The sequence below is a fragment of the Gavialis gangeticus genome, unplaced genomic scaffold (genome assembly GCF_001723915.1).
Source record: "Gavialis gangeticus isolate Ggan-Ray unplaced genomic scaffold, GavGan_comp1, whole genome shotgun sequence".
In the NCBI taxonomy this organism is placed as follows: domain Eukaryota; kingdom Metazoa; phylum Chordata; order Crocodylia; family Gavialidae; genus Gavialis; species Gavialis gangeticus.
In genome coordinates, this window is record NW_017728997.1 from 30463132 (window position 1) to 30475671 (window position 12540).

Sequence of the window (12540 nt, forward strand, 5' to 3'; positions counted from 1 at the left end):
AAAGAGACTGGCATAGCCCCCCAGCCTGCAGCCCCCCCAGGGGGCACGTAGCAACAAGAGCCGTGCCCTGCACCCACTGACAGCTCCCCCTACTTTGCTGCCTGCCGCAGCCCCAGGAATGGCTGATGGGCTGCGCTGTACCCCTCCGCCCACCCCGTAACCTGTCTATATCTAGTTGCAGCCTGTCCCTCTCCTCCAGCATGCGCATTTCTCCCCACATCTTGGTGTCAGCCACGAATCTGAACAAAGTGCTTTTCACCCCCTTGTCCAAGTTGCTGATGAAGATGTTGAACAGTTCGGGCCCGAGGACTAAGCCCTGGGGGACATCACTGCCCACATCCCTCCAGATCAAAAATGACCTGTCCACCACCACTGCCTGGGCGTGGCCCTCTAGCCAATTTTCAACCCATCTAACTATGTAGGCTTCGACGCCACAGTCACCTAATTTTTTAATGAGAATGGGGTGAGAGACAGTGTCGAAGGCCTTCCTAAAGTCCAGAAAGACTACATCCACCGCAATGAGCTACAGTTTTAGAAGGCAGCCAAGGTGAGGAGTAATATACTCATTCCCAATATATATATATATTTTGAATTATTCCAGACAGTCTGCACCACCTTAGTATATTACTGGTAATCATCTACTACTACACATTTAAGGATACAGATATTAATGCACTTAGAAATTCTCAGATTTATATATTAGTAGTCTAATGTATAGTCATTTTAAATTACAAACAGTAGTATGTATCCACCAGAAAATGTTACAAGTCAAAAGAAATGTTATATGCAGCTTAAGCATGCATCAATCCTAACCTGCCACGAGTTGCAAGACAATTGCTACATGCAACCAGTACATTCTCCAATTTTTATAGTGGTGTAAGAGTGACATAGCCATGATGGTGCAGAACTTACGGAAGAGGCAAGGATTTCTTAGGGTGATACCTTTTATTGGTGCTACCTTGTATTGTAGTATATAATAATAACATAATATATTACCACTGAATTTTTTTATGCTACAGCAAATACAATCGTGCAATTGAATCAGATATAAAGAGCTAATCCATGGGACCTTTATTCAGTTTTACTCAAGGCAAACTCACTGTAGCTAATGGGAGTTTGATTTACAGCTATGTAGTGAACCATTTGTCCTAGTAAGTCCCAAGGCCTAGAAAGTGGCCATATCCACATTGTGCCTGCTTCTGCTCTTAGCGCTCATGCTACTAGACATATAACTCATAACAGCATTTGGCCCTTGAGGCTTTGTAGAAACAATGCTGCTTTTGCAATGCTCACCTATCATATGGCATTTTCCTGCAAACATTTACATTTTTCAGCATGCTTCATTTTAAATTACTGGTTAGAACTGAAAACCCAAACAACCCTGATCACAGACTGAAAGACAAAAAAGAGTGCTTTACTGCTTTGAAAGTAAAGTGAATAGTACCCTACAGTGCTTGTGCAATAAAGGACACTTGCAGAAGAGGAAGGTTCTGAAGGGGCACTAGCTGTGGGATAGCCATGTTCCCATGGCAGTTATTCCAATCAAATCTTGTATTAACAACCCTCACATGAAGCAAGCCCCAGAACTTGACAGTATCCCTTAGGTTCTCTATTTTACTGTGAGCATATTACAGCAAGAACAAAATGTTTTTATAGTGTCCCAAATAAAACTGTCTTTGATTGGTATTGGATAGTATAACATATCTGAAATGCCATTTTGGATGGGACAAGATTGGGAGCATTGCTTCCAAGAGCAAGGTGGTGTTTGGAGGTGTAGAGTCCACATGTATGGCTTACTGATTGAATTTTCAAATAACCACAAAGCCCAAGATAGAATAGCCATGTTGAAGTGTTTCAACTTAGTATTATTTAATTAAGATACTTGATTTACCTGTTGTTGCATTAAGTGCAGTGGTAAAGCAGTGCGGTGGTGGAAAGTAGGAGAGAGTGTTATATCATCTTGACTACTTTGTCTGCGGAGGCATTCGAAGTTAAAGGAAGATCGACGATTTGCTATAACATAACAATAGTTGTTAGGATAGGGTTGACTATCTTTCACAAGATCAAACATTTCCATAATTCCAGTTGTCACCCCACATATTTAGCAGAGAGTATTCCTGATTGGAGGGGTCTATGCATGCTCTGCGGCCTTATGGAACAGATATTTGGAGACGGAAGTGACTTGAGACAGAGGATTCAGGATGTGGACTAAATAGTCCTGAGATAGGAACCATCAAACTAGCCAACCTCAGAGACAAGGTTTCAGCTGAACTGTTATGCACAGGTTAAAAAGGCATTTAACATTAGAAATCCATTTTAAGGAATGCAGGTAGAATTAAAATACACAGTTGACTTATTTTCCCTTTTTTTTTTAGTCATCACAGCTTTAAGTTCCTTATGCCAAAGAACCATACTCTTAGAAACTACCAGAGATTGTTGTTTGATGAAATAAAAAGTGCAATACCAGACATACTACATAAATCAAAATTAATTGAATTACTTTTTCCTGATTATTATTATGTCGCTTATAATACCAGGCAGGCAATAAGCTACATTCTATACAGGAACACTGAATATTCAGAAAAACATCTGAATGAGGAAAAAGCAACTCAGAAATCAGAATTTTGTTGCTTGACTGATATAGCAATATATTGACTGGGTTTTGTAGATTCCTAGTAGTAACACATGGATAGAATTTCTATGCAACAGTCTCAGCAGCAGCACAAAGAAAATTACTGTATTCAAGGTGCTAGCTGTACATGTGTTGATTTCACAAACACCTGGAGGTATCTTGTCCATGCAAAGCCACGGCAATATTTTAAAACCATCCTCAGCATCTCTTCTCATATAATAGTGCTTTGAAAACAGTGAGTAAGAAATAGCATTTAGGGCCTGGTTCTACAAAGTGTTGGATACTTCCAACTCCAAATACATATTTATTAAAAAAAGAGAATGTCTCCTTGCCGAAGCAAAAACACTCCACTACATGCTCCATTTCTTTGGAATGACAAGAACAAGCAGGTGACAGAATTGAGTTACACTGTTCAGTTCACTACTTAAAATTACAAACCTGGTAATTATTCTGAACCTATATGGAACAGAATTCCAGTGTGCAGTGTTCTATCTACAATACCCATCCAAGACATGGTGGACCACATTAGCTTGGACTGGATTCAGTTGTGAGTGGAAATTCCCCAAGGTAGTGTGCATAATGTATTCTTTACACATCCTATAGGCTACTTAGGAATAAAGTGTTTGTTTCAATTTTAAAATCTCCTAGGGAACTGAAGCACTAACATCTTCATATATATAAAATGTAGACTATATGAACAATATTTTTACATAGTTTCCAGCACAGTAAAACTACTGGAGGGGTTGATTATGCTTTTTTATCATTACATTGGTGACAATCAACTGACTTCTCTCAAATTACCCTTACACTACACTAGTGCTATTTAGACTCGTGTCCTAACAGCTTTCTCACCTTGTTCTTGTCTGAGAATAACTTAGGATTCCAGGCATTTTATTCAAAACTCTCCTGTAAAGATTTCTGAGTTTAATAATAGCTATGGCTGGGAAGGCCATACAACCAAAAGTTAAATGGGACCCAAAGAATGCTGCTATATGGAAATCTCCTGTCCCACCTCTGCTAAGGGAAAGAGATCAGAAAATATAAGACTGCTCTTTGCTGATGAAAGTTTGGAGTCTGTCCCCTGCACTAAGCTGAATCAGAAGGGCAAAGTACAGAGAGTCAAAAAGCCCGAGGCTGAATCGATTCAGTTTCTGCAGATGAGTCTAAGCTGTGTAAACTGAACTCACAAGCAAGTGAACAGAGGTTTACTTTTGATTTCAGAAATGCAGCCACATGCTTCTTCTGGCTCATGCCAGAAGATGGGGGGCACTAGAGCATGCCTCCCTGCTTGGTTGGAGCAGACAGCTTGGGCTAAGTGTAGCCTGCCCACTCTGCAAAGGGAGGGTTGTAGGGGAGGTGCACAGCTGGGATGCTGGGGGACTGTAAGTTAACTTGAATCTGGAGGGAATCTGGGACAGAACTTCAATAAACCGATTTAACCTAAATCAGTTAAGTCTGATACCACATCCATCCAGGTTTATCTTAAAACCAGTTTTGGCCATTCTGAAAGCAGTTTATTTGCATTGAACTTCTGTTGTGTTACAGATTTGAACTGGTTTCCAAAAACCAGGGATCTAGGTTTTCCATACACTGAGGAAGAACACACACACATGCACATGGCAGCCAGGCAGTGTGGAGAGCAGCTTGGAGACAGATTGAGGCCTCCACGGTAAGGGAGAGATCAAGAGGGAGGGAGGGAGAAAGAAGGAATAGGGCTGGGGGTTCTGCCGTGTTGGGGTAGTATGTGAATCTAGGACAGAAAGGTGCAGCCATGGGGCCTGGCTGGGGAGCAGGATGGAGTCACAGGCAGCATGTCTAGGGGGGGGGTGAAGGAGCTGGCTCCCTCCTGCTGTGTGCACTCCTGGGTAGGAGTGCATCGAGGAGCATGTGCCCCCCCCCTCCCCCTCCGATTTGTACATAGGGCTGGGACAGATGTGGGCTGCCCGCTGTAGGGTCAGGGCTCCCAGCCCTGCTGCCCTCCCCCTAGGGCAGTGGTCTCCAATCTTTTAAAAGTGAAGATCATTTTTTGAAGGAACAGGCAACCCAGGATCTAGTGCCACCTCCCCCCACCCCTCCCCACCCATCAGATCAGTTGGGGGAGAGGGGGGGCAGAGGTGGGTTAAGGTGTACTGGAGCCCTGGGCAAGCACAAAATTGGAGGCCCCCTCCCCCCATGGAAGCTGGGCTGCCGGGGGGGTGGGCAAGAGGGGCCCTTTCCCCTCCTAGTGTTGGCCGGGAAGGCTGGGTGGACCCCACCGCACTGGGGGGCACATGCCTCCTCTTCTCCCTGCTCCCTGCCCCTGTACACACACACATGCATACACACAGGTGCATTCACTCTACTCTCTGCACACGGACACAGACACATGCAGGTAGACACACACACACCCAGGCAGACAGACACACACACACATTTCCCCCACACAGGACCTCCCCACTAACCTACTCTCAATCACATGGAGGCAGCCGTCTGACCCCTCCCCCCCTGCTGTGAGCTGCCTGCGACTCAGTCTTGCTCCCTATCTGGGCCCCATTACACTTACCCGCAGGTAGCTGCTGCCCAGCTGTCCCCATGCAGCCACACAGATGCAGAGAGCTGAGCTGGGCCAGGCCAGGAGCACTGTGCCATGTCTGTGTTGGTAGGTGGGTGGCAGCAGCACTGGGAGTGGTGGTTATGGGGGCCTAAGATTAATTTTGGCCTAAGGCCCTCCCAGCCCTCCCAGCGCTACCACCCAAAAAGGTGCAGTGTGGTGCGGTGCTCCTGGCCCAGCTGGCCCAACCTGGCCCCAACCGCCCCCTGCCACCAGGTGGGACACAGCTCTCACAGCCCAGCTCGGCCTCCTCCCCTCAGGCGCAGTGCCACCTGGCTCACACCCCTCCCCCAGGCATGGTGTCACCTGGCCAGTCCTCCTCCCTCAGATGCAGCACAGCTCTCCCTGCCCAGCCCCAACCCTGCCTTCACTCCCTCTAGCCCCGTTGGTGGAGGGGCCCTGCTTCCAGTTTCCAGGGAAGCAAATGTGAAAGCCACAGTTTTAAACTTGGCACCAAAAATGGGTGCTGAGTTTAAAACTGTGGCTTTCACTTCCCTGTGGATGAGGATCCCGGGGCCTGCCTGTTCATTAATCTGCCAAAGGGAAGGGGACAGATTCAGGCTCCTGTGATGAGGGAGGGAGCGGGGCAATGGCAGGGGCAGAGGCAAGGGCAAGTGCAGCCGCAGTCCGGCTGGGCAGGGCCAGGCCAGGGGAGGGTTGGAGCCCAGGCAACCTATCCAGGCATGTGGGGGGGGGCTCTCACTGCTGCATGCAACCCAGTGGAGGCCCAGGGGGCACATATCCCCCAGATCTGTGTGGGGAGTGAAGCAGCTGCTGCTGCATGCTGGGCTTTGCACCCCAATCCCTGCCTCAGCAGGGTTCATGGAGCAAAGCCCAGTGTGCAGCAGCCTCACCCCATGCACAGATTGGGGGGCCATGTGCCTCCCAGGCCTCTGCCAGGGTGCATGCAGCAGTGGAAGCCCCCCCACCCCACATACCTGGATGAGACACCTGAGCTCTAATTGTCCCCTGGCCAGGACTGGCCAGGGCCCAACTCACCCGGAGACAGGGAGCATGGAGGGGGACCGTCCCACTCCCCCAGCCCAGCTCCAGTGGCAGGAGGCATGACTCAGCCCAGGCATGTGCGTCCCGCCACTCTCAATCATGGAGTCTCTGACAGTCGATCTCAGTTTGGGGGGAAGGGAGGGGGCGGGCTCAGCTCCCCCATACTGAGATTGACTCTCAGAGGCTCTCCAATCGACCAGTTAATCACAATTGACCAGTTGGTGACCACTGCCTTAGGAGCTTCCGTGGCCCAGTAGGCAGAACCTAACATGGGAGGGCAGAGCAGGGAGGGCAGGCTTGATGTTGCCGACACCAGGTCCCAAAGGGTGCTGCTCCCTGCTTCTGTTTCCCCCACTGCTGCTGGATGGGCAGAAAACTGTTGCCAGGCCTCTTGCCATGGCGGCATGGCTGGCGCAGGGTATCTGATGGCGGCACTAAGCCTGTCCACCCTGCTCTGCCCTCCCACAATGGGTCCCACTTGCTGGACTGTGGAGGCCCCCATGGTGAAGGCAGCAGGATGGGGAGGCCCAAGTCTACAGTTGGCAGCCCACATCCTCCCCCATCATGGGCTCTGCTCCAGCTGTGCCACCCATGGGGAAGGACGGGTAGGAGAGGCAGTTGTGCTCAATACTCTCATGCTGCCACAGCAGCTGGGTGGCAGCTGGGACTTAAGTGCTCCTGGGGAGGCAGGGGGCTGAGGGGCCTGGCCCTGGTTCCATAGCTGTGGCAGCTGGGGTCCCCCTCCAGAAGGGCTGGGGTGAGCAGAGGGCTGCTGGTCACGATTGAGGGGCACCAACACGGCCCATTTGGCTGTGGCCTGAGAGTGAGGGGCACCAGCAGGGCCCAGGGGAGCTGTGACCTGGGAGTGAGGGGCACCAGCATATCAAGGCTGCTCAGCACCACAATGCAGCTGGGATGGGGCACCTGGAGCTGGACCCGCATCCTGGTGAGTGAAAAGGGCAGAAGGAGCTCTGATTTTCTATGATAAATAGCCAAAATCAAACACCAAAATATATAGGTATTTAGAATTTACTATAATGATTGCAGCACTGGTAGGCTTCCAAATTGCTTTCAAATTGTAAATATATCAACAAAGCATTGTGTTCAACTGATACCTATGTATATAGTGGCAATTCACTGTAATCATGAAAAAACATGGATTTTGATTGTTTTAGTCAAAGAATTTGGGGTGTTTTGTCAAAGAATTTGCCATTTTTAAAGAAAGAACACCAGGATCCTTGGTAACTACTTATACTGGTTTATGTGTAATTTCTGTCCCTAGACAAAGAGCTAAAGCTCCTTCTTGAGATCAAAGTCACCCCCTAAGCTGTTCCACAACTTTACCACCAGAGGGACTGATGGAAACATGTCCAATATACAACCGTTTCCAACAGCTGAAGGAAGATTCCTTTTTAGAAAGGTCTTTTCTTGGTGCCACTAACAGAAGACCAGTAACTTTCTGGGAGTTTCACTTTCTGGTCAAATGAAGGAAGTGGTACGGACATTCAGGGAGTAAGATTTGCTTTCAGTAGTTTGATGGCCTACAGGGATTTTGTTCTCTACCCATTATCACTGCCATCAAGCCACCCCCCCAAAGAAACAAAAAGCCCACCTACCAAAAAGTTCTAGAAGCAAGAACACTGCATAGATAATGTCATTAAGGAACTTACTACATATAAATAATTTATACATGTCCTTCTTGTGCCATTCAACATTGTCTTTAAAAGGCAGACAACTTTAACCTAGGCAATAGAGCAGTGGCCTTTAAAATTTCTTCTGAAACCTAACGTATTCCTGTCACACTTCTGACTCTTATCATACTTGGGGGAGCTACATACATTTTACAAATTAAACTGCTTTTCTTTGTCACTTCCAACACAATGAGTTGCAGAACATCTTACACTTCACTAACAAAAGTAAACAACAAAAGTCAACTACGCTTTAAGTCTAGCCTTACAGAGGTACTGCTTGCTTCTCAAACTAAGCAACAAGCCAAAAGAAAAACCCAAGAGCCTGAAGTCTGATTCTTATGCCTCTGACACATTAATTTAAAAGGCACCACTGGATCAGATCCCTGATCCCAACAATCACATCTCCTGCCAAGCCATATGTGCATGGCAAGAGGCAAAATTTTGGCACTGAGGATAGCATCCAAAATGTGCCTACAAGTTAGATGCCTGATGCCTGAGCTGGGGCCAGGGCCAACCACCATCCAATTGTTGGCTCTGTCCAGGGAATGCACTGCTACTCTCAAACTGCTACACATTCAGTTTACGATGCCACAGAAACATGCCACAAAAATGTTCTGCATTATTAGTATATGTTACGTGATATGCAGAATATTTTTGTGGCTGGTTTGCCATTTTAGGGTGCCTTAAATTGGATGCACATGTAGCACCCTTGCCATTTAGGCCACAATTAACACATTATGTTAATGTAGTAGTAACATGGAGAGGGAGCCTTACATTCACCAGAATGCTGGCATCGCTAGTCCATACGCTGTGGATTCATATAAGTAAAGACTGCATTGGTATTTGGAGGATGAAATTATGCTATTTAATGACAACAAACCAATTCATTGCATTATACAAAAATGAATGGAAAGAGAAAGCATAACTCTGACTAGAAGGAAAAATATATACTGAAAAAAATAGGGTTTTGAGTTAGAAAGCTGCTGGCAGCTTCCTGTACAACTAGAGTGTTTGGTGGTTGGCTTATGAGGCAATACATTATACCAATTCAATCTAGAGGTTGAAAATGTGAATTGACCATTGCTGCAGCTATAGGAGAAAGCACCCACTGAATTCTAGCAATATTTCAGAGGTAACAGGAGGAAGATCTGGTGTGAATTTCAAATGATCAAGGACTGCAGCCTTATCTTTTCATTGGGACTTGAAAAAAAGAATCCAATTGAAACAATTCAAAAGTACTGGAGTCATCTCTTGTGGCAAGATTAGCAAATAAAGATAAAAAATCTCTATCTTACCTCCACCTTTGTGTCTCAGTAGTGCCCCTTCCCTCTATCCTTTGTTTTTAATTTATGTTATTCCTTTCTATTTAGTATCTCTGTTCTGCAAATATATTCATATTATCTGATGCAGGCTGTTGCCTATGAAGCTTTGGGTGCCTATACATGTGTTTGGGGGTTGGAAGGGGCTGTTTTAACTGAAGCAGTTCCTCGACATCCATTCTAATTAAAACAGCTCGCTGTCATGTGTATTAAGTCCCCCAAATTTTAAAATGGCCGCAGGGATGCTTTAACTAAAACTAATTTCAATGAGCTTTAATTAAAGCGTCCCTGAAGCCATTTTAAAATGTGAGGCGGGGAGAGTTAATACACATGATGGTAAGGTGATGCTGGAACATTTTAATTAAAACACAGAGCAGACTCGATTAATCAAGTCTGCTCTGATGCATTCTAATTAGAACACGAAGCAGCATGTCTATAGGCAGCCCTAATGCCTTTCTGGATAAGTTAATCCGTTGCCGCCCTGCCTGCTCTCTGTCCATCTCTGGCATTTGCTAAGACAACAGGGACTAAGACCATCTCAATTATACTGTCTAAAGGAGAAGCACTGTAGAAGGCCTGTATTACAACTGGTAGGCACACCTTTCCAGAAATAAAAAGTCAAAGGAAAATGTGTTTGCTTCCATTAAAAAAAATGATCAAATTAAAATTATAAAAGCATTAGCCACTGTTGCGTCTAGGTTGAGAGACACATGGAAAGTACCAGCAGGTGAGTCATTATAGTGACAACAGCTTTGTTTATACCAGCACAATACAGCTACTCATTAAAGGAAACAAAGGTTAATTCACATAACACGGAGAACAAACTTTGAGGAAAACATGGCTGAATGCTGATCTTTCACCCACTTGCTTCATAAAGTAATTAGATACCATTGACTTTTACCTCTTTGTAATATTAGTAACCTATTTATATTAATATCTTGTTAGTAAGGGGCTGGGAGGAGGGGGGAAATTAAAGAAAAGTAGAACAAGGGAAACATATGTTATATGCTATCTGTAGATTCTGTGTGCTACATCTCAATACAGACACAAGTTTCTATTTTCTAAAAAGTTCATAAATATACTAATGAGAGAAGCTAACTCTCAAACAACACAAGATATAGCAGGGAGTGGGCTTACAAGGGGTTCCCTATGTTCAAGGGACAAATGAACATTCTCTCTTCTATCCAGCTTTCATGGCAGACTGAACATGTGCCCATAAACTACAATTCGAGATACTTAGAAACATTCTTAATGCACTCACGTGTTGGTGTGGGAGGTAGCAACCGTCTTCTAGGAGATCTTTTTGCATCATAACAGATCTGTGAATCATCTTCTTCAAAAAACCCATGCGGGTGATGGTAACCTTTTGGTCGCTCAAAATCAGAGTCATGACAGTGATATCTGTAGTTATAGTCCGATGTATGCCTGAATTTAAAAAAAAAGGTTAATGAGGGAAATTTCAAAGAATTGATCCACTTGCCTTTGTTTGCCAGGACAAATCATTTCTGCCATTGTTATTTACACTGATCCTTGCCGCAACCTTAAAATTAAAACAAAACATCTTGAATGATATAACTCGCTATCGATGTGCCAATTCTGAATTGTGCATGGATTGTGAGAGTGTGGGTATACTTGGATTTTTTTAGCACTAGTTACACATTAAACTTGTTTGAACAAAAAAAAAAATCAGGAGGTATATTTGATCAAAATTAATATCATATCACGAGTGGATGAAGAGAGGAAATGAAGGTAGACTTGGGACTCAGGCTTAGTTGTTCAATTTAGTGGACCAATTCTGATTATTCTGTAAGAATTCAGCTCTAGAAATCAAAAGATTTTTTAAATTACTACTTCAAACTTTAGGGCCAGCCATTAGCCTGAGTTTTCCAGAGTCCAGAGTAGGGTATGCAGAAGAGGGGGGAGACCTCCCTTGACACAGCACTAGATGAGATGCATGTGTCTGGCATATGTAGGTACCCACAGGCACATGTAGGGCAAATAGGCACTAGATTCATTTAGTGATGCTCCCTTGGACCAGACTTTGTGAATTAAATCAGAAAGTGGAGGCTCACAACACTTCTGTGAAGTAGCTGAATTTGCTGAACTAGGACCTATCAGTAAGTAGCAGCTCAGCAGAAATGGTGCTTATCTATTTTAAGGAAGGTGGACAAGGAAGATGGACACAATCTACCCATGGTCCTGCAGGAATAAATCTGTGACTAATTCAGGATGAAAAAGGAGATTCTAAGCTGGTGATATGAAAGATTTGTCAAAAGGGTATACTAAGTTAATGAAACAGGGAAGCTTCTCCTATTGCCAAACAAACAAGTAAGAGGCACTGCTCTTTACACGGAAGTGTTTGCATTCCATGAAATATCACCAGTGTAAAAGGACTGGCTTCATAAAGTAAAATTGTTCCAAATGAAAGAGGGCATCCCAACTGTCCAGCCTTTGCCTTTAGCCCAAGTTAGGAACCTGGCAAAAGCCATGAGTAGATCCAGAGATTGGGTTTTTGTTTACTTACTTAAAATCTCTAAAGTTAAGATGTTGACTGTGGGGGGTTGAGGGGAGAAGGTGGGTGGGGAGGGGAGAATCACAGAATCTCTGGATCCTGCTGAGGTTACGGATCAAACTGGAAACGTTTTCAAAAGTTCTCCCTGTGAATTTGATCCTAGTGATACTGAAGTTAAAATTTTGTCTTGGACATGTAACAGCTTTTTTTGATTTGGGACCAAACAGCTTCTATACAGTTCAAAAGAGCTAAAATGCCTTTGTCCCTCCTGTTGAATTCTGTTAGAGAGCCTTGTGGGGGTCTCCATTTCACACCCAAACACATGGAGTTCTGAGCCACATTTTCTGCAGTTGTTCACTGCTGTTTTCTAGGAATAGTGTAGTACTTACTTGGATGGATTTTTTGGTATGTGCATACTATATTAATGATTTTTCCAGAGAGGGCTAGTGAGCTCACCTGTTTCCTGACAACATGCTGTCTTCTTCATAATACTCTTCTCCACTAAAATATTCGGGCTCTCCAAAATAATGATCATCATTGCAATAATCTCGAACATCATGATCTTCACGGCAAATAGTGGGCAGATGCCCATCACCAGATTCTGACCTGCAATTGGAACACAGATTTGGGATTTCATTAGACTTTATCCCCAACTGCTGAATCTGTGCTTTGGGAGTGGCTTATTTTGAGCCATATGCATTCTCTCACCATGGGTCTGATATTTTATAGCAACTCCCCTGAGTCTATGCCAAGGTACATGGGTTTCCTGGCTTTTTTTTTTTTTTTTTTTT

General features: G+C 44.8%; 1 protein-coding gene across 1 annotated transcript in view; it reads right to left on the reverse strand.

Moving 5' to 3' along the window:
* The window catches only part of CACNA1D (calcium voltage-gated channel subunit alpha1 D), a 325917-nt gene that overhangs the window by 12764 nt on the left and 300613 nt on the right, over positions 1-12540 (reverse strand). Inside the window, exons 42-44 of the mRNA XM_019504611.1 lie at positions 12206-12355; positions 10499-10662; positions 1892-2013 (exon numbers count right to left, since the gene is read on the reverse strand). Of these exons, the coding sequence (XP_019360156.1) occupies positions 1892-2013; positions 10499-10662; positions 12206-12355 (436 nt within the window). The remainder of the gene's footprint in view (positions 1-1891; positions 2014-10498; positions 10663-12205; positions 12356-12540) is intronic.